Source organism: Astyanax mexicanus, chromosome 15 (assembly GCF_023375975.1).
Source record: "Astyanax mexicanus isolate ESR-SI-001 chromosome 15, AstMex3_surface, whole genome shotgun sequence".
NCBI classification, from domain to species: domain Eukaryota; kingdom Metazoa; phylum Chordata; class Actinopteri; order Characiformes; family Acestrorhamphidae; genus Astyanax; species Astyanax mexicanus.
The window spans coordinates 39,597,376-39,624,422 of NC_064422.1; the positions used below are offsets into that span (position 1 = coordinate 39,597,376).

General features: G+C 40.3%; 2 protein-coding genes across 2 annotated transcripts; both read left to right on the forward strand.

Moving 5' to 3' along the window:
- Nucleotides 1-6,825: 6,825 nt before the first annotated feature.
- gch2 (GTP cyclohydrolase 2) lies at nt 6,826-18,140 on the forward strand. The gene is made up of 6 exons (XM_007230971.4): nt 6,826-7,234; nt 8,191-8,300; nt 9,134-9,189; nt 12,037-12,068; nt 12,457-12,541; nt 14,524-18,140. The coding sequence occupies exons 1-6, from the start codon at nt 6,922-6,924 to the stop codon at nt 14,651-14,653; spliced, it is 726 nt and encodes a 241-aa protein (XP_007231033.2). The 5' UTR covers nt 6,826-6,921; the 3' UTR covers nt 14,654-18,140.
- A 1,069-nt stretch (nt 18,141-19,209) lies between these two features.
- On the forward strand, nt 19,210-26,360 carry LOC103047390 (piggyBac transposable element-derived protein 4). Its single transcript, XM_022670343.2, has 2 exons — nt 19,210-19,498; nt 23,892-26,360. The coding sequence occupies exons 1-2, from the start codon at nt 19,356-19,358 to the stop codon at nt 25,837-25,839; spliced, it is 2,091 nt and encodes a 696-aa protein (XP_022526064.2). The 5' UTR covers nt 19,210-19,355; the 3' UTR covers nt 25,840-26,360.
- Nucleotides 26,361-27,047: the final 687 nt, after the last annotated feature.

Sequence of the window (27,047 nt, forward strand, 5' to 3'; positions counted from 1 at the left end):
GATTACCTCTTCTTACAGCTGCATATGTTCACTCCAGCAAACATCCAGTATGATGCTTCAGGCTTAAAGCATCTAAATGGCAGGTGTTTCCAGATACATTGCATATTTTACAGTATACACTATGTATGATGAAACATTTTGATATAAAATGATTATCTTTTGTTTTGTCAACCAAAAAAAAATTGGCAAGAACTACTCAACTAAGTAAAGAAAGAAATACTTTAAGAAGTGAAGGGCAGTCAATTTGAATTGACTGTTATTTTACACTGACTGAGCAATCTCTCAGACTCCGGCAGCTGATGGCAAGATACATGACTGGGATTCGAACCAGCAATCTACCAAGCATAGTTGCTGCGTTTTAGACCATTGAACCACTCAGCGCCATGCAGCTATTCTAATATTTAACATACTGTAAGTATAATTAATTAGCGATTAAAAGTAATTACAGCACGCTTTGTTAAAGTGACAGTCCGTATTATTTTGTTTCTAAACTAAAATCAGAAGCATTTCTGAGTGGAAAAGGGACAAAATATTGTGTTTAATGGTACCAGTGTGCTGGAACGATCTTCCCTGCTAAGACTAATATATTCATTCTAAAAACTGGGGTGTCGGGTCTCCTTATGTGGGAGTTCTTATGGCCACGTCACACATCTTTACGTACTTACGTTACACGTACAGCCTCTAAAAGAGGATCCGGCTTAGTTTTACTGAACGCGAGCGGCTGGTGGAGCAATGGAGACTTCAGAAGGGGAAACTCTGACCTCAGTAGCTCATTCACTCATAGTAAAAACTAAGAAACGAAGGAGTGAAGTTTCTGCTGAGCGCTTTCTTTCTCTCTCTCTCTCTTTCTCTCTCTCTCTGACTGAACATAACCTGGAATCGGATTCATCCACTCTGAAAGGAGACAGCATCACACCCGCCCAGTTTAAAATGATTCTTTCTGATGATGCATGATGATCACAATTCATAGTGAATAATAAACATGCAAAATGCACAACATATATCCTTGAATCCATCAATCAGATTGGGAAATGTGATATTGTTATTTTTTTTATTGATTTGTGAAGAATGGGAAGCACATCCCAGATGTTTTTTTAAACGTTTACTGTGCCTATTGTTCTCTTACCACTAGATCTTCAACCATTCAAGCAAAACGCACAGGGTCACAAACCACTCTAAAAGCCAATTGGTCACCTGCTGCCCATAGCCGGGCTGATTAGATCTAGCTCCAGGGCTCCAGTGATTCATGCCATGCTCTGATACTGCGACCCTGTCATCCACCGATGGCGTCAGGGCTGGTGGAAAGCAGAGTTCCGTAGCCGTCTCCAATCACGTCACAGGATGGGGACAATGGACCCTGAAAAGCCAGGCCTGGTCAGATGGCGTGGCCAAAACAGCCCTGCTCACATCACCAGCTCCATCTACCATTCACACCACTGAAAAAAACGTCATAAACACACACACACACAAGCAGTTTAAGCTGTAAGCCTGCGTTCCTTCCCCCGTTTCCCCAGTCCAGTTCCCCAGCTGCTGAGCACAGGAACACAGAGAGAGGGCAGGTGATGCAATATAGCTACGCGCTGATGCAATATAGCTACTATTCCAGTACAATGAGCTACTTTAACAGGTTGCGTAAATGAATAATCTTCAGACACAGTGTATATTCTGCAGGTTTGCTGTTTTGTCATTAGCACACACCAAAATAGCTCAACCGAAGTGCTTGTGAAAGAAAGGGGTTACAACAAACAACAGATTACTTAATATACATAATATTCCAAATATGTGTGATCTACCAAAGCAGTGGTTCCTAACCCTGGTCCTGGAGGACCCCCTGCCCCATGCTATATTCTTAGTTTATTAACATGATTTTCAACCTTTAACTTGTGAAGCAAAAGGCTTGTGAATAAGATGTTGGAATACGATTACAAGAGAACCATTGTAGTAAGACATCATTCAACAGAATTTGGACTTCATCATAAAGGTCCTGAAGGTTACAATAAATCATCTCATAAAATCCAGCAGTGTGGATGTGAAACAAAGTGTAGTCTAGGACAAAGCTCTTTCTTAGAAATCAAACTTTTACACTGATAATAATAAATAATAATAAAAATAATAAAAAATAAAATATTAAAAGGTTACATATTACAATATCTCCTTTTACACAAGTTAGAATAGGTCTGCATGTCCATAAAGTTCTTTGTACTTTCATATAAAGAGATCTCACCAGCTCTATTATTGCCAGTTTCATTCTCTTTCAGAATGAGCCTTTTAAGGGCTCTGTCACTTTAATGCAAATAAGCTGTTGCTGGCCACGCCATGTTAAGGCTGAGTGTTTGCTATGAGAAAGTGTTAGCTTGTGCTAAATGGCAAAACACAAACAAGCCCATAACACAAACTGTTTCATGCGTAACTATGATAAAAGCAAAAAAAGTCATTATTAAAGTAATATTTTTCTTACATCGCCCTCATCTGCTGACTTTCCACAAACAGTAGGTACAGATCCCTCCCTAAGACAAAGTCTGCTGGCTAATCCTGCTGTGTACTGTCTGAGGTTCTCAAACAGCAGCCTGAAATGGCATTTCGTCACCTGATCTAGTAATGGGTGATGCTCTGGCGGAGGTTGACGGGTAAGGGGTCGGTTCCACGGCGGTTTTACGCAGGTTACCTTATTGTGATGTCACAATAAGGGAGCATCCAAACAGCTTGTGGAAGCATGTGAATCTTGAGACTAAACTATTCAACAGATGAATGGATTTTTTATATGCTTAAAGTGTTTATAGGGACAGTCAAGATCCATGCATCCCATTCTATTGGCATTTTTTTCCCATTGAAATTATACGAACTGTGTGAGTACACCTTATGATCACCATATGAGTGATATGAGTTTTATTAGACCATAAGGCTTTATAAATGATTACGACTACTACTACTATTTTATAACTACATGCAAAATAATATAAACTGAGTTGTTCCTACAGTATACCCATGTTGGGGGTTCCAGGAACTACCAGTGGTTCCAAAAAAATGTAAGAGGTCAAAGCAGTGGAGCTCACTAATCACAAGCAGTATTTGGAGACTTTTGGATATTTATGGCTGGTTTCCCAGATTAAGATTAGGACTAATTCTAGGCGACACAGGACTCACATTGGCGATTGATCAAGGCCACTGCAGTTTAGTCCAACACGAGGATTCATTTTAGTTTAGAAAACCAGTCTATAGTGCAAATTGCATCCCAGTTGCGTACTTGAGTCTCGGCAAGATGGCCCCTGTGTTTGGGAGAGCTCAGATTTTGGCACGTTCGTATCTTAACAGTGTGATGCTTTTGTGCGTCTTGGCAAAGAATGCTGACCTGTGCGTTCACGATGTAAAGGTATGCCAGCAGGGAACAGCAACTACATGGCTAAGATAGGACTGCACGGCTGACTGTTGACTGTTGTCAGGGTTTTAATCAGTAAGTGGCGCACCTGTTTTTTTGCCACCAAGATAGAAACACAGCATAGATTTCCCTGAACACACCTTAGTTCCAGACAACCAAGCCCATCAGTGTAGAGTTATTCTTAAAGTGAGATGATATTTTAAAGGTGCGGGTGCAAGGTGTGAAAATAGACTGTTGACAAGGTGTAAGATAGCAATAAGTATCGCAACGCACCTTGCGCAGATTGTACAATAAGGCCCTTGATGTTCATTTTAATATAAAAATAGTAAAATCAGAGAAACTTTTCTAAAGCTGTGTAGCTTATAACCTTATTAGTGTGTAGTAACCAGTTGGGACGCAGCCAGAGTTTGACTCCTAAATCATCCTAAACCATCTACTGTAACTCTCTGTGGAGAAAAGAGCTTTGTCCATGAGATCAGTCTTGGACACACTTCTGCATGTGATTGATTGATTAGGAGCACTGTGAATCGTGTGACCTCCTCCAGATTACACAAGGCAGTGTTTTATTTCACTACTCTACTACTCTTCTGTATTCTGTATCATCCAGTCATATGGTGACCATTGATAAAGGCAGTAAAGGAATACGAAGTCATTTTCATTTCACAGCTGAGGTCAACGCGCTCACACTCACACAGCTCACTGGTGCTTACTGTATGGGCCTGAGCACGTGAGGTCATATGCCTACCGAGGAAACCGTAAGTGTGACATTAGCCTTTGATTGCCTTTCACAGTAACGCAGATTGATTTGTGTTGACGATAGTATCACTCGCATCATTTTAAAATGTCATATTTAGATAACAGAGCTGTTTCCACACATATTCCACCAAACCATGACCTTGAGTGTAGAGCCACCAATGCTTATAACTAATTATATTAACAAATAATGGAAAAAGTATTGGGACGACTTCTCTTTCATTCATTCTACTGAAAGAATTGGTATTAAAAATAGTTTATTCTGCTTTTGTTGGAGTAATTGTTGCTTCTTTCACTGTCATCATTTGTTTGAATCAGGCCACAAAAACGTATTAGGGCAGGATGTTGGATAATCAAAATCCTACCTCATCACCAACTTCCTAACTTAACCCAAAAGTATTAGATGGCAAGCCTTCATTCCAAAAAATATAGTTGAAACCCCATTATATAGACAACATCTGGCATATCTTAATGTTTATCAGCTCCAAAGAGTCCTAATATATTGGCAGTTGTCAAGAGTGGTCTGCCACAGCCCATTCCAGCTCAAGAACTGAACTTTTCTGGCCTACCACAGCCCATTCCAGTTTAAGAACAGACTAGCCTGCCACAGCCCACCCCAGCTTAAGATCCGAACTTTACTGACCCGGCACAGCCCACCTCTGCTCAAGATCTGAACTTGACTGGCATGCCACAGCCCATTCCAGCTCAAGAACTGATCTTGACTTACCTACCACAGCCCACTTCAGCTCAAGAACTCAACTTAACTGGCCTGCCACAGCCCACTCCAGCTCGAGAGCTGAACTTTACTGACCTAACACAGTCCATCCAAACTCAAAATCTGAATTTTACTGGCCTGCCACAGCCCGCCCCAGCTCAAAAACTCACTGACCTGCCACATTCCATCCAAATTCAACATCTGAACTCTACTGACCTGCCACACCCCACCCCAGATCAGGAACTGAACATGATTGGCCTAAAACAGACCATTCCAGCTCAAGAACTGAACTTTACTGGCCTGCCACACCCCACCCCATCTCAATATCTGATATTCATTGGTCTGCCACAGCCCTCTCCAGCTCAAAAACTGACAAGAACTCACCTTAATTGACCAGCTACAACCCATCCCAACTCAAGAACTCAACTTAACTGACCTGCTTCAGCCCACACCAGCACAATATATACAACTGACCGGCCTACACATTACATTCAAACTTAAAAACTGAACTTTACTGGCCTGCCACAGCACACCCCATATCAAGAACTGAACTTTACTGGCTTGCCACAGCCCACCCCAGCTTAAGATCTGAACTTGACTGGCATGCCACAGCCCATTCCAGCTTAAGAACTCAACTTAACTGGCCTGCCACAGCCCACTCCAGTTCAAAAACTGACTGACCTGCTACAGCCCATCCCAGCTCAAGAACTCAACTTAATTGACCAGCTACAACCCATCCCAACTCAAGAACTAAACTCAACTGACCTGCAACAGCCCATCCCAGCTCAAGAACTCAACTAAATTGACCGGCTACAACCCATCCCTGCTCAAGAACTCGACTTAACTGACCTGCCACAGCCCACCCCAGGTCAAGTTCTGAACATTACTGGTCTGCCACAGACCATAGAAGCTCAAGATCTGAATATAAATATAATACAAACAGCTCTGGAAAGAAATAGGAGACCACTTCAGTTTCTAAATCATTTTCTCTGATTTTTGCTATTTGAAGGTATATGTTTGAGTAAAATGAACATTGTTGTTTTATTCTTTAGACTACAAACAACATTTCTCACAAATTCCAAATAAAAATATTGTCATTTTGAGCATTTATTTGCAGAAAATGCGAAATGTTCAAATTACAGAAAAAGAAGCAGAGATTTCAGACCTTAAATAATGCAACGAAAACAAGTTCATATTCATATTCAAGTTGTAAGAGTTCAGAAATCAATATTTGGTGAAATAACCCTGTTTTTTAGTCACAGTTTTCATACATCTTGGCATGTTTTCCTCCACCAGTCTTACACACTGCTTTTGGATAACTTTATGCCACTCCTGTTGCAAAAATTCCAGCAGTTCAGCTTGGTTTGATGGCTTGTGATCATTCATCTTCCTCTTTAGGTTTTCAATTTGGTAAAATCAAAGATACTCATACTTTTAAGTGGTCTCTCCTTCAACAGTCTTACCCACTGCTTTTGAATGAATTTATGCCACTCCTTATGCAAAAACTCAAGCAGTTCAGCTTGGTTTCATGACTTGTGATCATTCATCTTCCTTTTGATTACATTCCAGAGGTTTTCAATTTGGTAAAATCAAAGAAACTCATTTGCTCTTTTGTATTTTCCAGATTTTCCATATACAATACTGGTCGAAAGTTTGGACGCACCTCTTCTCATTCAATGTGTTTTTCTTTTTTTTCTTTTTCAGACATCAGTGAAAACTGTATAAAGTGTAGAAAGCTTGTATTTAAAGTTGACACACAGTGTTTGAATGAAATTTGAACAATAAACTAAGCTGCAACACAAAAGCCACGTTATGCTGATATTGAGTCTTTTCACAGTCTTGTAGTGCATGGTTGGCATCGGTCTCCATGCATGTGCCTGTTTAAACTGGCAGCCAATCCCATTGCAGGGGGCGTGGCCTGGCAGAAGACCGGTGGGATGGAGAGGCAGGCTGTATAAGTAGAGGTGCGCGCATTGGGTTACTCACACCGGCTCCACCAGTACCAGGACCATCAGCAGCTACAGAAGCTCACCAGAGACCACCTCAACACCTCACCTCCAGAGCCCAATCCAGCCCAATGGAGTACCAGACCAAGAGCAGCGCAGAGATGAACGGCATGTGCAACAGCAAGCTGGTCACCGAGTACCTGTGCCACAACGGCTTCAGCGAGCTGAGCATCGAGTCCAAGAAGCTGCCCGTCCAGGACCAGAGCGAGAGCTCCCGCAAGAAGGCGGAGGACGAGTCGCGGCTGCCGGCGCTGGAAGCCGCCTACACCACCATCCTGCGCGGCCTGGGAGAGAACACCGAGCGCCAGGGGCTCCTCAGGACACCGCTGCGCGCGGCCAAGGCCATGCAGTTCCTCACCAAGGGCTACCACGAGACCATTTACGGTATGCAGCATCCTAAAAAAGTTCTGGTTCCAGTGCAACCTGCACGTGAGACAGTGATAAGATAGAGGATGTGATAAAAATGTGCCGTCCGCCAAGCGCGCGCATGGCACGGTGCAAAGGGCTTATGTATATGATTTATATAGCCAGTTTCACAGTTCAAGTGCTGTTATTCAGCTGAATTAACATCTTTTATCCATTAACACAGTCCTGCTTCTCAGTTGCTTTACTTTTATTGTCAGTAGTTTGTCAGTAGTGTTGGTTAAAGCGGTTTAATCTAAGCCATTTTATTTTCCTGGAGGAAAAACGATATTTGTAGTTCATTTTCATCTGAATTCAGTGTGTTAAAGTGAAAAAAAAACATGAAAACATACATCAAAACTTTAATTGTTTTCATTTTTATAATATATTTATTATATTATAAGCCCAGTGCAATTTGCACTTCTTGTTACCACAAGAACTTCTCATCAGTGGTCATCAGTTCTGTAAGATTTTGATTAAAGGTAGCTCTCCAATAGGAAGGGTTGGAGAGGACAGGTACAGTATAGCATCATTGTCTAATGAAAGAAACATGTCTCCGATATGGTAAATTTACATGTACTTTTGAATGGAAGTCAATGCAAAGTAAGTAAAATTAGTTTTTTTACACTGTGTTCAGGGCAGCTACAGGGTACAAATGATCATGAATAGACAATGAAAAACAGTCATTGGTCAGCAGTAATGCTCTGTGCTGTATTTATTGAAAAACTGAGACATCACAGCATAACAGCAAAGCTGTTTTCTCTCTTTCACAAAGAGAGATGTCATTAATACATCAAACAAAACCTTTTTTGTTGAATGGGTGAACAGCAGTAATGTTTATGGCTGCATGTTTGACAGCATTTTAAAAAATCATGCAACATACAAGCAATACCATCTACAGATCACACTATAAAGCCATTCTTTATTTCTGTCCACAGATATCCTTAATGATGCCATCTTCGACGAGGACCACGATGAGATGGTTATAGTGAAGGACATAGACATGTTCTCACTGTGTGAACATCATCTAGTTCCCTTCTTCGGCAAGGTAAACTTACAGATATACACACACATGATACAGATTCCATCTACCTGAATTATTCAGATTATTCAGAGAGAGAGAGAGAGAGAGAGAAAAAGAGAGACATAGAGAGACATAGAGAGACATAAAGAGAGAGACAGAGATATATAGAAAGAGAAAGATTGATTGATATGTATAGGAAGAGATAAATATAGAGAGAGATATATAGAGTTAGAGAGAGACAGAGATATAGAAAGAGAAATATATTGATTGATATGTATAGAGAGACTTAGAAACAGATGGAGAGAATGAGAGACATATAGAGTGACAGAGAGATATAGGAAGGTAGAGAGAAAAAGATAGAGAGAGGGACAGAGATATAGACAGATAGAGATATTGATTTTATGTATAGAGAGTGACAGGGAAAGAGACAGATGGAGAGAATGAGAGAGACTTAGAGAGTGAGATGGAGAGATATTGGAAGGTAGAGAGCGAGAGGGATATACAGAGAGAAAGTTAGAGAGAGAAACAGAAATGTATATATATAGAGAGAGAGAAAGAGTGAGAGAGAGAGAGAGAGAGAGAGAATGAGGGATAAACTGAGAGATACACAGAGAGAAGGGATATAGAGAGACAGAGAGAAAGAAAGAGGGATAAACAGAGAGAGAGTAAGGGAGAGACAGAGATATAGACAGATAGAGTGTGTGTGAGAGAGCGAGAGAGAGAGAAATATAGATAGAGAGATAGATAGAGAGGCAGAGAGGTGAGCAGGTTCTTGCTAAGTGGGACAGAAGGGCAGCCAAAAACCACAGAGAGCAGATCTGATTAATCTATACTCTCTGGTGTTCTCTGACCCGCAGGTTCACATAGGATATCTGCCAAGCAAAAAAGTTGTCGGCCTTAGTAAACTCGCCAGGTGAGTATTCAGTGCACACACATACACACAGACTGAATATAAAACACACTAAAAATAGATTAATATTAATTTTAAGAATATGCTACTGCTACAAACTACATGATATTTTCTATTTAGTATTATTATGACCGTTTCAAACGTTAAGTTGAACCAATATGATCTGTAAACCTTTTACCAAGACTCTGGTAATGCAGAATATTTGCTAGTGTATGCCGTGGCGTAACACGGGCTGTTTCCAGATGGGAGAGGTTGCAGTGCCAGGCTTTGAGTCTAAGCCTCAAGTCAATGGACTACAATAACAGAAGAACGCAGTGGCTCGTCACTAACATGTCCCCTTATTCTCTCCCACTCTGATATAATAACCAGCGCCTTTATCACCAGCAGGATCTGCCATGATCAACTGTGTATATATGTATTTATACATGCATAGATTTAGTCTCTGAATCAGTTTGTCTGATTTTGCTATTTATAGGTATATGTTTGAGTAAAATGAACATTGTTGTTTTATTCTATAAACTACAAACAACATTTCTGACAAATTCCTAATAAAAAAATGGCATTTAGAGCATGTATTTGCAGAACATGAGAAATGTCTGAAATAACAAAAAAAAAAAATGATGCAGAGCTTATAGACCTTAGATAATGCAAAGAAAACAAGTTCATATTCATAAAATTTTAAAAGTTCAGAAATCAATATTTGGTGGAATAACCCTGGATTTTAATCACAGTTTTCATCATGCATCTTGGCATCATGTTCTCCTCCACCAGTCCTACACACTGCTTTTGGATAACTTTATGCTGCTTTACTCCTGGTGCAAAAAAATTCAAGCAGTTCAGTTTGGTTTGATGGCTTGTGATCATCCATCTTCGTCTTGATTATTATATTCCAGAGGTTTTCAATACCTTTCAACACCTTGCTTGGAGAACACTGATGAGTATCAGGCCAGCAGTGTCACTGAGGTGTTTAAAAACTCAAGCAGCACTGCTGTATTTGATTCAATATATTGTGCCAGTGTCCCTGCGTTATAGAACAAAGTGAAAGGAGGATAATAATAATAAAGTATACAGAGAAACAGATACAGGACTACAGGACTCTTTAATTATAGAACTAAAACTATACACAGTTTATCATGGCAGTTCCTGCTGGTGATAAAGGCGCTGGTTATTATATCAGAGTGGGAGAGAATAAGGGGACGCGTTAGTGACGAGCCACTGCGTTCTTCTGTTATTATAGTCCATTGACTTGAGGCTTAGACTCAAAGCCTGGCACCGCATCCTCTCCCATCTGGAAACAGCCAGGCCAGCTCGCTTCTGGCGCTGAGGAAATCCCTCTCAGCCTTTACCAAGCCGTGGGAAACCAGCTGAGCCGGTGCCATGCTCATACATTCAGCAAGAAGCTCTTCAGTGCTGACTCTGCTTTAGGGATGCACAGCCAGTATTTACATTAGTCTACACCAGCAGTCTGGTCTTCAGCTCTAGACCTTAAATCAGTTTACCAGTTTTCAGTTCTGGACTTTGTAATGCTTGGTAAGGTGCCAATTATTTACATTAACTGTGCCCTTTACATCCACTGCGAACAACAGAAAAAACACAGGACTGGAAACTGGATTCTAGGATAGGGCTTGTTGTATATTAGCAAGAACATGGTGATACAGTTTGTATACAGTACCAATACAAGTGTTACGATTCAATATATCAATATATTGCGATACTCTAAGCAAGGCAGGGGCATCAGAAGCATTGTTACTGAGGGGGACATACAAAAAGAATGTTTTTTTTATGAATTTATTGGCATATTTACCTGTATTCAACAGACAGGTTGTTAAACACCTAATTTTACCTATATATTCAACTTAATTGAATTACTATTTTTTATTTTTACTTGTTTAATTACAACAATTAAACAAGTCCTTATTCCTGTTTCTATACCCACTTCTATGCCTAAGAAAATGAAATTAATATGTTTATTAAATGTTTATTAATCTCCCAGGGCCCTGGGAGAAAACAGTTGGCCTTGCTCTCTCTGGGTGGGTACAGTAGATGGTACTCTTTCCCCTCGTCACTCCTAGGGTGATGTCGATCAGCACAAGGCTGCGTCTGTGAGCTGATGTATCAGAACCGAGTCGCTGTGCTTTCCTCCGAGTGCGCTGTGATGCATCAGCAGCAGTTTAAAAAGGGGTTGGTGGCTGACTTCACATGTATCAGAGGAGGCATGTGCTAGTCTTCACCCTCCTGGTGTTGGGGGCATAACTAGTGATAGGGAGAGCCCTAATGAGTGGGTTGGATAATTGACCTTGTAAATTGGGGAGAAAGGCCTCAGTTTTCAGGAAATGGCCAGGCTTCTTGCTACAAATTGACATTTTATCTGGTTTTAATGGTTCACCTTTTCCTGGCTATATGCCAGGGGTTCATAAAGTAGTATAGTGATGTTGTTTTCTTCTTTAAAAACTGGCCTGAACCCAAAAATCACCCCATTTGCCCCAGTGGCGATGTAATGATTCCTTAAATATTTGCGTGTATACCTTGAAAACGATGTAAATGATTGATGGCACACCTCCAGACCTATGTAAGGTTACAGCAGGGCATCAGGCAATGGGTACATGGTTCCAGACACCAAAAAGAACAGTGCATCGATCAGAGGATTAATGATTACTACAGCTTATTCGAATCTCTACACTGTAGAGAACTGAACCAAGCACGAAATAGAAGATCTGAAATCAGTTACCAGCAAAAAGCTCTGTGACATTGACCAGAAACGAAATTTTAATCAATTTTTTGTATTGTCCAAGTGTTGATATATGCAATATACTGTGTTTAACACCATATTCCAATATTTCTCCTTTACAGGATTGTGGAAATCTACAGCCGCAGACTTCAAGGTAACCATCTTCACTGTCATTTACACTTACATTTACATTTATGGAATTACAAGGTTTTTCCAACTACAGATTACAGAGTTGGACCAATAGTAGTGTTAGGAGTCCCATGGACTCTTATTAGTGTATCACAGTATAGTCACCCAGACCGGGAATTGAACCCCAGTCTCCAACATGATGTGGTAGCTCACAGGCAAGTGGTGGTGTTATCCACTGCGCCACACCAACCCCTGTCACTGAACTAAATGCCTAGGCATGTTTATTCAACATGTCTCATTAATAGATTACTAGATAATAAGATAATACAGTATATATTCTCTATGGATGTGCAGTATGATGTGTGATGTCTTACTGTCACCAACCTTTGTCTTTGATGTTGCATCTTTTTTAGTTCAAGAGCGTCTGACCAAGCAGATCGCCATGGCCATCTCTGAGGCCCTGCAGCCAGCAGGAGTAGCAGTAGTCATTGAGGCAGCGTGAGTATTCTTTAAATAAGCCTTTACTTCAACCATAACTGCACACAAACACACAAATACTATACTATATTATACTATAGCTTCAAAGCCAGAGCTTGGATTTCTTCAGAAAGCAGCTTGGACTGTTTGCCATATTATACTCAGTAGCCGGGGTGTCGGTATGGCACATGCAGCTCTCAGCCCAGATGTGAGCTGAGCATTTGGGCTAGAATTGCATCTAGATTACATCCGAAGTTTAGAAACTCAGAAATGGCCTGAGTAATTTTTGTGGTAACACTTTACTTGGATGGTCCATTTGATGGCCTCTTTGATGCTTAACTGACATTCAACTAACTTTCAACTACATGTCTATTGAATGCAAATGAACTAAAAGGTGAAAGTAAATGATTCTCTATTGAATATAACCCTACATCCAACTCTAATCCAAACGCTTATCTTAATATTTTAGGATTGAGTTTAGGGTTAGATTTTAAGCTTAGGGTAAGGGTTAGGTGTAGGGTTAGATTTTATGGTTGATTAAGGTTTAAGGTTAGGGTTAGGTGTAGGGTTTGATTTTATGGTTGATTAAGGGTTAGGGTTAGGTGTAGGGTTAGGTGTAGGGTTTGATTTTATGGTTGATTAAGGGTTAAGGTTAGGGTTAGGTGTAGGGTTAGGTTCTATTTTGAATTTTTACATTCAACATAGGATTGAGTTAAATTTAATGGACATTCAATTCAGTGTTAGTTGAATGTCAGTTGAGCATCAACAAGGCCATAAAATGGACCATCCAAGTAAAGTGTTACCATTTTTGCTTTAACTTTTACTCTTTTTTTGATTTGCTAAAAGAAGTTACTGAACCATCGCCCCAAGATTTTGGGTACTACGGAAAAAATGGTTACTCGAATCCAATTTTGATTCTTAAAAAAGGTGTATACATATTAATATTTTTGGAGAAACCATGAAAATGGTTCTGAAAGGGTACCTTAAAGAACCAAATGGGGTTCTACAAAGATAAACATTCTTAGCATTGATACCTTATCTTACCACTGATTGAGACAGCATGAGTATTCTTTAAAAAGAGTACTCTTTACTACAACCGTAAATGCATTCAGCAGATTTTAGCTTTAGAGCCTGCGCTTAATTTTTTTCAGAATCCTCTGTAATAGACATGGGGAATTGTACCAAACCTGTTTTATTCTTAGCAACCGGAGAGCTGGCAAAAGTGGCATTGACTGATTGCCATATTATACTTGGTAACCAGGGTGTTGGCATGGCATGTGCAGCTCGAGCATCTGGGATAGAATTGCACATAGATTACAACCGAAGCTTGGAAACTCTGAAACTTTGAAATATTTTTTTTTTACTCAAGTTCAAGTTTTTTTACTTTAGTTCAATTTTGATTTGCTAAAAGTGGTAAATAACCATCACCCCCACAAATTAAGGTACCATTTAAAAAGATTACATTTTAAAAATAGAAACCATGGAAATGGTTCTGAAATGGTTTCTTAAAGAACCAAATGGGGTTTTAGAAAGGTAAACTTTTTTGGCATTGGTACCTTATCTTACCACTGATACCTTGGTTTGCCTTATTTTGCACCAACACCCTGGTTCAAAAAGCTGCCAGTGGATATGTTTAAATGCAGCCTAATAATTTGTTAACAATCGGAAAAATAGCTTAATGGGAACGGAGTAGTCCGATTGAGGCCATTCCGAATACAATTTTTATCCAACAAGATGGATGATCTTTAAAAATAATGGCCTTGTAAACACCGGTACCCGAAAAAATACCCAATCTGAATATTTAAGTACGTATCAAAGACATTTGAAGACATAGAGGACATAAGCTCTTCGTCTTGCCCCTTCTTTTACAAGAAAATGTGGAAAAATGAGGTTGTTCTTAACCTTAACCCTCACCAGGTGCTACAGCAGAGGTTGTTGGATGCTTACTAAATAAAAGACTGCAAACCATAAACTGAAAGCATTTTGTGTGTTTCTTATTGCAGTCACATGTGCATGGTCATGCGTGGAGTCCAGAAGATGAACAGCCGCACCGTGACCAGCGCCATGCTGGGAGTGTTCCGGGAGGATCCCAAAACCCGGGAGGAGTTCCTGTCCCTGGTCAAGACCTCATAGTACCACCTCAACCGCGTCCATCCCATCCTGCACATCTCCTCCAACCTGAGCAGCACTTCTACAGAGCAACACTGCACTGTTACACTGTAAACTCAGCTACACTGAGCCACCAGAACCACGCCACACACCACCCGCATCTCCAGTGGTCCTTCCCCAGAACCCAGAACCTCAGTCAGTGCTCGTGTTTAGGCGAGGATTTGCAGGTTCCTGAGGAATCAAACTTGCTATGGTGCTATTAGATTTGTATTATTGAGGCTGAGCTTTAGAGCTGGCCACCATCCAACAAGGCTGCTTTCAAACAGCAGGTTTTTTTTTTTTTTTTACCAAATCTGATGCTTATCTATTAATGCGATCTGATATTTGTCTAAACAGTTTATGCTGTGCAACTGATGCTCATGTTCTAAAGATCTGAACGCTTCACGTGAAGTTTCAGTTTCACTCTTTAGAGAGAATCACAGGATCTATCAGTCACAGATCCAGTGGCTCACATTTAGGCTCATCATAGAGAATGCACTTCAGCTTACTGTTTAAATTGCATGTTATTAGGCCACGCCCACTTTTTTTGTTTGCGTCCTAGTTTTTTTTACTTTTTATTTCCTTATTTTTATATGCTCTGATATGGGCAAAATTTAAATCATGATATACATCTCTAGAAAAATTTAAGAGACCACTTTAGTTTCTGAATCAGTTTCTCTGACTTTGCTATTTATAGGTTTATGTTTGAGTAAAATGAACATTGTTGTTTTATTCTATAAACTACAGACAACACTTCTCCCAAATTCCAAATAAAAATATTGTCATTTAGAGCATTTATATTATTTTATTAACAAAAAAGATGCAGAGCTTTCAGACCTTAAATTATTGCAAAGAAAACAAGACAAACATATTCATAAAGTTTTAAGAGTTCAGAAATCAATATTAGGTGGAATAACTCTGGTTTTTAATCACAGTTTTCATGCATCTTGGCATCATGTTCTCCTCCACCAGTCTTACACACTGCTTTTGGATAACTTTATGCTGCTTTACTCCTGGTGCAAAAAATCAAGCAGTTCAGCTTGGTTTGATGGCTTGTGATCATCCATCTTGCTCTTGATTATATTCCAGAGGTTTTCAATTTGGTTAAATCAAAGAAACTCATAATTTGAAGTGGTCACTTATTTTTTTTTCTACAGCTGTATTTCTCAATTTTTGATTATCATGCACTGACTATGCCAGATTACATTCTTTTTTTTTAATCATATAAATATTTGTAATTAAGTGTATCAAAACTGCTTTTAAAATACTGCATGCACATCATGAAATTATTCAGGGCTAATTACACTCGATATCCAATGCAAAACAAGCATCTCTAAAACAGCAAATGTATAGGAGAAAGATAAAACCTTTCAATCACTTTCAATGGACGTGAATGCAAAAAGAGTTTATTTCAGGTCATTTTGGAGTATTTCTATTTAGGTAATTTTGGAGTATTTCTATTGGTCCATTCTAATTAGGTAAGAAATAAGAAAATAAGAAAATGTATTGATGCTATACATATATAAAATATCATCATATTCCCCAGCTCTACTCACTGCTGACGCACATATTTTCCTTTTTCTCGCTGTATAAAAGTCGCACAAATTTCAGTCTGATTGTTCAGACTCAGACACAATGCTGCAAATTATATACATATATCGGATTTTGTAATAAAAAAGCATCAGATTTAGTGTTTAGTGTTTTTACCGTTCTGTCACATAAAGTATGACGTGAAAAATGAGATTTAGGTGATTTTAACCTGCTTTGTGAACGTAGCCCTGGTTACATTTGTATTTTCAGTGTACTGTATTGCCTACAGCTGAACCTCAGGGGTCTTCAGTGATTGTTAATAATACCAGTACCACTCTAGCATAGCAAACCTGCCGGGAGAATAATATCTGAAAAGCTGAATATCACAGGCCATACACCTCAATTCATCACCTCAATCAGAAGTACTGAACTGCAGTACAGTATAGTATGGTACAATACAGTACAGTACAGTACAGTCGAATCAACCTAGAATATGATTTCAGGTTGATTATTATTACTATTACTTTTGTCTGCTATTTACGTTTATCATTTTACACATAGCTTTATGTATTTTATAATGTTGTCTAATATAAATGCTGCCGTTTATAAAATTATTTGAATTATAGCTGCCTTGAATGACAAACTGACAAATTAACTATTATGCTTTATTCATTTTTGTGTCTTTATATTAACTGATCATGCTTTCTAATTGCCTACATGCCTGGTTAATCGAGGGATGGTGCTCTTACCTCCTCTGTCTGGTCAAAAATCAGGGATGCACTGAATATATTTCGCAAATATAAGGCTACAAATGGCAAATGTAAGTAAAATATTAAATAAAAATATTGAATCATTTACACCGGACCAGAGGTAAAATGTTAGATTGATATTTCAGGGTATTTTTTGTGACACGATAACATTATTCCTGCTGATATGACTAAAATATATTAAATATAATATATTAAAGGGGACTACATAATTCAAAATACTGTGGGTCTATATCTGCTATATAACAAAAGTTCTTTACACAAAATCACTCAAATAAAGAGATTTATTTACCAATTTTAGTCCCTTTCAAAAGGAGCCGTTTAAGGGCTCGGACACTTTTATGCAAATGAGCTGTTGCTGGCCATGCCATGTACTTACACTGAGCGTTAGTAAGTACTAAGCTTAAGTACAGTTAATTACAAAACAAATGCAAAATATACTGCATTTTGTATTTTGTAATAATATATATTGCAATGTTAAGCTGCAGAGACAGACGTAATTTAGTTGGGATCCAGACAAAATATTCATTTCTGTGCATCCCTTAAAGGCATTCATTATGTCATGAGTGTATGTCATCACCACCCTCACATGTCAGAATGATGCATCGGTGGAATCTGTAAATGTAAATGGATCATACATTCTTGAAGATATATAAAAGACATATTAAGGTCTAAAATAATTTGCATTATTTTGAGTTACACTGTTTAAACTGAAACCAGCATTTATCTGAATGAACAGCCTCGTGCCTTTAACTCACATGCATAGAGTCCATCTAACAGATCAGCAAACGAGATGACAATGACCAAATGAAGCGATGCATATTTTTAATAGCGAGTATAAATTGTATATATATATATATATATATATATATTTCACAGTTCCCAGGTCCGTTTCTGTCCTCCGCACAATTCTGTGATAAGAAGAAAGTGATGCACAAAAAACGTGTTTATTTTAAATCTGAGCCATGTTGTTTTTTTTCCTGTGAAATGTCAATGTATGGAATATTATTTACATATGCTGTGACTTGTGCAGAGTATGTAAATGTAGCAGATTTTTCTGTAATGTTCTACTGCCAATGAAATATTGTGTTTTACTAAATTACAGTTTAGCTAGGTTGTGTTGTTGTATAAGACCATGTAATATATTCAAAATCATTAAAAGCTCTTATGAAATATGTTGCATTTTATGTCTCTCCTTTATTAATTTTGTAAAAATTGGAAAAAATCACGACAGACATTACAAAACAAAGAACCTCCATGTTGTTTCTGCTCAATGAATACTGAAGCCATCCAGTTTATGAAGAAACACATAACGAATCATGTAGTAACTTAACTTAACTTGCTCTGATCAACTGTGCAACAGAGGTACTCTTGGTCTTCCTGTCCTGGTGAGGGCCAGTTTCATCATAACATTTTGCTGATAATTTCAAAGTTATTGAATTTTTTCAGATTGACTGACCTTTATTTCTTAAAGTATTTTTTTCTATACTTAGTTGAGTACCGCAATTTCCATGCTAGAAGATGCTATTTTTTTTACACGCTTTGAACAACCCAGTTTATATAACAGCTTTCGAAAATTTACAGCTTTGAAAAAAAAATTCTGAATCAGTTTCTCTGGTTTTGCTATTTATAGGTTTATTTTTGAGTAAAATTAATATTTGTTGTTTTATTCTATAAACTACAGACAACATTTCTCCCAAATTTCAAATAAAAATATTGTCATTTAGAGCATTTATTTGCCAAAAAAAAGAGGAATGGCTGAAAAACAAAAAAGATGCCGAGCTTTCAGACCTCAAATAATGCAAAGAAAAAAGCTTTTATTCATAAAGTTTTAAGAGTTCAGAAATAAAAAACCCTGGTGGAATAACCATGTTTTTTAATGCACAGTTTTCATGCGTCTTGGCATCATGTTCTCCTCCACCAGTCTTACAGTCTGCTTTTGAAAAACTTTATGCCTTTACTCCCTGGTGCATAAATTCAAGCAGTTCAGCTTGGTTTAATATCTTGTGATCATTCATCTTCCTCTTGATTACATTCCAGAGGTTTTCAATTTGGTAAAATCAAAGAAACTCATAATTTTTAAGTGCTCTCCTATGTTTTTACAGAGCTGTATATTATTTTTATTATTTTTATTAAAATTACTGCAACTCACTATCCTGAAATTTTGCTTCACTCTCCAGCTCAGTAGGTGGGGGTATTACACCTAAAGTTGGTCTGCAAACCCCCACTAAAACCTGAAAGAAGAGAGAGAGAGAGCGATAGAGAGAGAGAGAGCGATAGAGAGAGAGAGAGCGATAGAGAGAGAGAGAGCGATAGAGAGAGAGAGAGAGAGAGCGATAGAGAGCGATAGAGAGAGAGAGAGAGAGAGAGAGAGAGAGAGAGAGGTAAAAATGGGGAGTAATGAGTTGATTTTTGAGATTGAAGTAGAGATATCGAACAGCAGTGATGAAGACAGCGGTTCTTCAGAGCCTGAAGGCTTTGATTCATATGATGAGGAAGAATATGGAAACAATCGGGATCCGTTTGAAGATCAGTAAGTGTGTTAATTTAAACTCTCAGTAATAAAGAGGGATGTTTCTTTGATCTGGAGACAGAGAGTTCATGTTGTTGAAAGAAGAATAGGTGTGATAAACATAGAGCTGCGCCTCGCCATGCTGATCATGCTGATGGAGGTGAAGTGGGGAGGTGGAGTTGGGGGTGGAGGTGAAGTTAGGTGGAAGTAAAGTTGGGGGTGGGGGTGGAGTTGGGGGTGGAGGTAAGGTTGGGTGGTAGTAAAGTTGGGGTGCAGGTGAAGTGGGGAGGTGTAGTTGGGGTGGAGGTGAAGTGGGGAGGTGGAGGTGTAGTTGGGGGTAGAGGTGAAGTGGGGAGGTGGATTTGGAGTTGGGGGGTGGAGGTGAAGTGGGGAGGTGGAGGTAAGGTTGGGTGGTAGTAAAGTTGGGGTGCAGGTGAAGTGGGGAGGTGGAGTTGGGGTGGAGGTGAAGTGGGGAGGTGGAGGTGTAGTTGGGGTAGAGGTGAAGTGGGGAGGTGGATTTGGAGTTAGGGGGTGGAGGTGAAGTTAGGTGGAAGTAAAGTTGGGGTGGAGGTGAAGTGGGGAGGTGGAGGTGAAGTTGGGTGTAAGTAAAGTTGGGGGTGGAGGTGAAGTGGGGAGGTGGAGTTCGAGTGGAGGTGAAGTGGGGAAATGGAGGTGTAGTTGGGGTGGAAGTAAAGTTGGGGGTAGAGGTGAAGTGGGGAGGTGGATTTGGAGTTAGGGGGTGGAGGTGAAGTGGGGAGGTGGAGGTAAGGTTGGGTGGTAGTAAAGTTGGGGTGCAGGTGAAGTGGGGAGGTGGAGTTGGGGTAGAGGTGAAGTGGGGAGGTGGATTTGGAGTTAGGGGGTGGGGTGGAGGTGAAGTGGGGAGGTGGAAGTAAAGTTGGGGGTGGAGGTGGAGTTGGGGGTGGAGGTAAGGTTGGGTGGTAGTAAAGTTGGGGTGCAGGTGAAGTGGGGAGGTGGAGTTGGGGTGGAGGTGAAGTGGGGAGGTGGAGGTGTAGTTGGGGTAGAGGCGAAGTGGGGAGGTGGAGGTGAAGTTAGGTGCAAGTAAAGTTGGGGGTGGAGGTGAAGTTGGGTGGAAGTAAAGTTGGGGGTGGAGGTGAAGTGGGGAGGTGGAGTTCGAGTGGAGGTGAAGTGGGGAGGTGGAGGTGTAGTTGGGGGTGGAAGTAAAGTTGGGGGTAGAGGTGAAGTGGGGAGGTGGATTTGGAGTTAGGGGGTGGAGGTGAAGTGGGGAGGTGGAGGTAAGGTTGGGTGGTAGTAAAGTTGGGGTGCAGGTGAAGTGGGGAGGTGGAGTTGGGGTGGAGGTGAAGTGGGGAGGTGGAGGTGTAGTTGGGGTAGAGGTGGAGGTGTAGTTGGGGTAGAGGTGAAGTGGGGAGGTGGATTTGGAGTTAGGGGGTGGGGGTGGAGGTGAAGTTAGGTGGAAGTAAAGTTGGGGGTGGAGGTGAAGTGGGGAGGTGGAGTTCGAGTGGAGGTGAAGTGGGAAGGTGGATTTGGAGTTAGGGGGTGGAGGTGAAGTGGGGAGGTGGAGGTGAAGTTGGGTGTAAGTAAAGTTGGGGGTGGAGGTGAAGTGGGGAGGTGGAGTTCGAGTGGAGGTGAAGTGGGAAGGTGGATTTGGAGTTAGGGGGTGGAGGTGAAGTGGGGAGGTGGAGGTAAGGTTGGGTGGTAGTAAAGTTGGGGTGCAGGTGAAGTGGGGAGGTGGAGTTGGGGTGGAGGTGAGGTTTTGAGGGGGTGAAGGTGAAGTTGGGGGATGGTGGTGGATATGGGTGGGTGGAGGTGGAGTTGGAGTGGCTGGAGGTGGAGTAAGGGGGGCTGGAGGTGGAGGTGAAGTTGGGTGGTGGAGGTGCAGTTGGGGGGTTGAGGTGGATTTGAGGGGGTGAAGATGAAGTTGGGGGGTGGAGGTGGAGATCGGTGGGTGGAGGTGGAGTTGGAGGGACTGGAGGTGGAGTTAGGTGATGTTGGGGGGGTGGATACGTGTGTAAACACATTGATACATTTAATAAACGTCACGTTCTTCATCAAAAACAAAAACTCATGTTATTAGAGAGACGACTTGTAGCTTTATAAAGGGAAATGGATGTAGCGTAAGCAGCTCATATGTGGACAGTGTTGGGAAGGTTACTTTTAAAATGTAATCCCTTACAGATTACTGATTACATCACTCAAAATGTAATTTGTAACGTAATCAGTTACATTACTTCAAGTGAGTAACGTAATCTGATTACTTTGGATTACTTTAAATATTGTCATTTTTTTAAGCCTGAATGAATGTAACAAATAGATAAACAAATAAAACAGCCTTTTCAATCACTCTATAAAAATACTTATGAAACCATTTCATCAAACAATTTTATGAAACACTTCTATAAATTGATGATAAAACCATTAAAAACCAAACAATGTAACAACAACCGTAAGCTATCTATTTGCAGGTTTGCCACCAGTGTTAATTTTGACAACAAATTTTGATTTAGTCTTAGTCATAGTCTTGTGACGAAAATAGTATTTAGTTTTAGTCACAATTTAGTCATCTGAAATGTTTTTAGTTTTAGTCGACTTAATGTCATAAGAATATAGTAGACTAAAATTACAGTAAATTTAGTCGACTAAAATGTAAAGGGTGTAAATGTAAATGCTTTTTCATCAGTTCCCTTGAATTATTAACTCTACACGTATACGAAATGAAACGTTTAATAACCACTTGAGTAATATTGTTAATGTTTGAAAGTGAAATATATTTATATATGATTTAATGTATATTATTATTATTATTATTATTATTATTACTATTATTATTGTAGGTGTTTTTACATTTAAAATTTTGCTCTAGAAATCAGGTCATAAAACATCTGAATAGTTTAATTATAGTTTAAACAGAGCTGTAGATGCAAAAACTTTTAAAGGATCTAGTTTTATCTCCAGCACTAACCCAGCACATCTACTGGAGCTACAGTCTATAAATGAACACACATTCACACACTGTCCTGTAGAGATGCTCTCAGGATGTACAGAGAGACTTCATGAGTTAAAGTGAGAAACTTATGAGAAAGTGCTGTAAGGAACTTTACACAGACTTTTGGGTTCAGAGATTCACTTATTTTATTGTTTTATTTTCGTTATATTATTGAGTTCCTTTCTGACCTGCTGCTGATTTAACACTAGCTATATCTTTCCCACTGTGAGACTAAACAGATGATCTGATCTTAATGAGTGAGTTCTGTATCAGTTCTGTGTTTTAGTGCACTGCCGAGTTAAACACATCAGCTCATGAAATAACATCAGTATTAAAACGCGGATCTCTGCATGGAGATCTGTGTGACTCTGGTCTGCAGAAGCTGAAAGATTAGTGGTGTTTTTACCGGAGATGGAGTCGCTCCACGCGGTTTACACGTTATCTTGTTTTTCGCGACGTCAAAAGAGAAATATATCGCCTCTCCCCTCTCTCTCTCTCCCTGCTGAACACTGTCGAGTTAACTTCCAGTCGAGCTCCGTATCGACAGTTTAATTCCGCGCGGCGCTGCTGCAGGAGAGGCGGGTACTCCACCTTCGCTAAAGTAGCAGTGATTGGATCTCTTCCTAACTGGTCCCTTCCTTTCACAGAACTAAATCAGTTCTGATTGGATTTCGTCCCTGCCAAACATTTTCGTCTCGTTTTTATTCGTTGACCAAAATGTCAGTTAATTTCGTCTCGTTGTGTGAGCGTGGAGCCGCTGTGAGCCGCTGCCCCTCCTCCCTGTGTGTGTGTGTGTGTGTGTGTGTGTGCAGCGAGACGGGAGGAGGGGCAGAGAGTTCCCTGTCATATCAGAGCGATTTCACCGCAAAATGTTATTTGCGTTTTGTCAGTGTTGGATTGGAAGAGCAAAAATAGGAAAGTACCGCAATGTAACCCTTTTATTTTAGCAGAGTAACTGTAATCTGATTACCACTTACTGAAGCAGTAACTGTAACGGATTACAGTTACTTATAATTTGTAATCTGATTACGTAACGCCGTTACATGTAATCCGTTACTTCCCAACACTGTATGTGGAGCATCTTTTGCTGGAGTGGAGAGTAAACAGCTGGTCTGAAGTTCATGCTCAAGTCCAGGAGGTGAAAAAAGGCCAGGTGGTTTGCTTTTGCTGTTTTTGCAGCTATAGCTGCACAGCTGCACCAAGAGATGTGTGGGTATGAGAGTGAAGCACATAGCAATATTGCTAATGCGTAAAAAATCAAAAAGACGCTTAAATTTCAATTTAGCTGTTCACATTCATATCGCATGTCCATGGATTTTTCATGGATTTATTTGGCATGTTTACGCAGCCATGAAAAAAATCAGATCTGAGCCACTTCAGCCTGATAATGTGAACGTAACCTTAGTAATCAGTGTCCTATATATATATATATATATATTTTTTTTTTTACAGAGAGCTGCCAGAGCCTACTAAACCAAGTTTAGCAGAATTTCTACACCAACCAGATCCCCTCCAGACGCCACCACCTCATTTTCGGCCTGACACGCCTCAGGCAACCTCAGTGTCTTCACCACCGTCATCACCACCACAGCCAGCAAAGAAGACTCGTTTTCTAACTGCACAAACTCCCCCAACTCCCACAAAGCCACCAAAACCTCGTACACCACCTTTACAGACAGAGACCACATGTAACTCTTCCCAGCAGTCACAATCTCCTCCTCCTAAATCCTCGGGAGAAGTTCCTGCCTCACAGCGGTCCCCAACAGCCTGGTTAGCAAAGAGGTTTCGTTCCCCTCGGTCAAAAGTACCACGCCATAGAGCTACACTGTCCTGGAAGACAGACAGCGACCCAGACATCGCTCCCTCCGTCTCCAGGTTTCAACCAGCTCGAAAACCAGGGCCGCAGCTCATTTCAAGCTCCACGTATACACCTCTTGAGCTCTTCAAGCTTTTCTTCCCTTTTGAAACTGTGCAAACAATGTGCCAAAACACAAACAAGCAGGCAGCTAAAAATCAGTCGATGGGAAAGAAGTACAAATGGACAGACTTGGATGTAGAGGATTTTTATAAGTACTGTGGCTTGGTTCTGTACATGTCTTTGGTAAAAGTTGACAGCATTAGTGACTACTGGAGGCAGGATCACCTCTTTTCGCTGTCCCTGCCTGCGCAGATCATGTCACGCGACAGATACAGAACCATATCTTGGAATCTTCATCTCAGCGATCCAGATGAAGTTGTCAAAAATAACCGGAAAAAGGGCACAGCAGAGCATGACAAGCTCTTCCAGCTAAAACCTCTGATGGACACCATCAAGAACGCCTGCAAGTCTTTCTATCACCCTCACAAAAACCTGGCTGTGGATGAACGGATGGTTGCGTCCAAGGCTAAAAATGTGATGACCCAGTATATGAAGGCAAAACCCATAAAGTGGGGGTTCAAGCTGTTTGTCTTGGCTGATTCTAGGAATGGCTACACAGTCGATTTCTCGGTTTACACAGGCAAAAGTGACATCCCCTCTGGACACGGCCTCTCTTACGATGTTGTCATGTCGCTTGTGCAGCCAGGTTACCTCGGCACAGGCTACCACATTTACATGGACAATTTTTATTCCAGTCCCAAGCTCTTCAGGGCTCTCCACGAGTGCAAATTTTCTGCCTGCGGGACTTACAGGGACAACCGCAAGGGCTGTCCGCAGACAGACGTGAACGCCCTCACGAAGCGTTCAGAGAGAGGATCCATTAGATGGATCAGGGATGGCCCCATCGTTTACGTCAAATGGATGGACACAAGGGAAGTTTCGGTGTGCTCCACCATTCACCCGGCGCATTCTGGTGAAATCGCTCAAAGCAGGATGAAACAAGACGATGGCTCCTGGGCAAAAGTATCAATCCCCTGTCCAACACCAGTCAAACAGTACAACCAACACATGGGTGGTGTTGATCTCTCAGACCAACTCATTCAGTATTATTCAGCACAACACAAAACCATGCGCTGGTACAGGAAGATGTTTTACCACTTTCTGGACATCGCCACAACCAACAGCTTCATTCTCCACAAAGAGCTCTGCCTAGCCCAAGAGAAACAACCCCTGACACACAGAGCTTTCTTAGAGAAGCTGACCTCCGAGCTCTGCGGCAGACCTCTCCTCACAAAGTCCTCTGCAAAGTCACCAGCAGATCATGTTCCCGTGGCCATTAGCAATCTCCAATCAGCAACTCCCAGTGATAAAGCCACCACAGGTCGCAGGAGGTGTGAACATTGCCAAAGCCAAGGTAGGCGAAAAGACACACCTTGGAAGTGCAGTAAGTGTGACGTTGCCCTGTGCCTGCAGCTGGACAGAAACTGCTTTGCTGCATGGCATGAGACAGAACACAGAAAAGAAAATGGTGTAAAAAGTTAGTTTTTTTTTAATCTGTGGGTTTTTGATGATTGCTTCACAACAATACTTTCAACACAACTTTCAACACCATAACCACAACCTCCTAATCTCCCTCAGTAGCGTCCCTCACTATCTTTAATAAACTCCGGAAGACAGAGATCTTCAAAGAGCACTAACTCTCCTAACACCTCTAACTAACTACCTTCCACTACTAGATCAGGAGCGTCCCTCACTATCTTTAATAAACTCCTGAAGACTGAGCTCTTCAAAGAGCACCTACTCTCCTAACACCTCTAACTACCAAACTAACTACTTCTAACCTCTTTCCCTCCTTTCCCTCTCCTCCTCTATCCTACTATTTTCCCTTTGGTGTCTTTTAGGCCCTGTCTTTTTGCCTTTAACTTCTATGTCCTCTATTGCTAAATGTAGTGTAATGTAATGTCATGCTTTTGTATGTGAAAGTAAGCATTTAATCTAATGAGCAGACAATGGACTATTATACAGTAAACATTTACTAATAAACAGTGATTTTATGTTTTTTTTGTAACAGTGAAGTTTATGGTTGTTGTATCAAGTAGAATGGCAAAATTCTACTCAATAAATGTTTTTACAGAATATTTTATTCATCGTTAACTACTGATATAAAGCTCAGACTCTGGTAAATCAATTTCAAGCGTAAAAAAAGTCCATCCACACAGGTAAAATATATTTTTTACAAGATACATGAATCAGATTTCTAGTTTTCCGTCATACTTCCTCTAGGCCACATATTCCCTCATTATTGAGACAGCTAAGACTGATCTGAATATATCAATTTTAATATAAAATATTGTGGGTATTATATTACATGCAAGTGCCTTTAAAGGCAAAACTAAGAAAATACCCAAAAATCGAGATAATGCCTTTTAGACCTAGAGGAGTTAATATAAACTGTATGTTAATCATTTCTAGAAATTGGCCTCAACTTGTCTGGGTTTAGAGGCATCTGGGACAGACCATCACAAAGTGTAAAGATGTATTATTGTTATATAAATCAGTATTGCAGATCACTTACTGCAGAGGTAACAGGTGCTGTGTGCTCTGGAGCAAAAAAAGAATCAAACCATCCAGATGGTTATCAGCAACAGTTCTCATTTATGAAGAATGTGTATGTTAAATTAAAAAAAGAAAAAAGACACAAATATTACCCTGTCCTGATGCATACATTACACGTGTTTTAAGGAATAATG

What these genes read in the sequence shown, in the direction of transcription:
- gch2 (XM_007230971.4), top strand. Translation starts at nt 6,922, where the DNA reads ATGGAGTACCAGACCAAGAGCAGCGCAGAGATGAACGGCATGTGCAAC. An exon ending in CTACCACGAGACCATTTACG is followed by an intron (nt 7,235 to 8,190) that starts GTATGCAGCATC and finishes TTCTGTCCACAG; the next exon opens with ATATCCTTAATGATGCCATC. An exon ending in CTACAGCCGCAGACTTCAAG is followed by an intron (nt 12,069 to 12,456) that starts GTAACCATCTTC and finishes CATCTTTTTTAG; the next exon opens with TTCAAGAGCGTCTGACCAAG.
- LOC103047390 (XM_022670343.2), top strand. Translation starts at nt 19,356, where the DNA reads ATGGGGAGTAATGAGTTGATTTTTGAGATTGAAGTAGAGATATCGAAC. An exon ending in CGGGATCCGTTTGAAGATCA is followed by an intron (nt 19,499 to 23,891) that starts GTAAGTGTGTTA and finishes TTTTTTTTACAG; the next exon opens with AGAGCTGCCAGAGCCTACTA.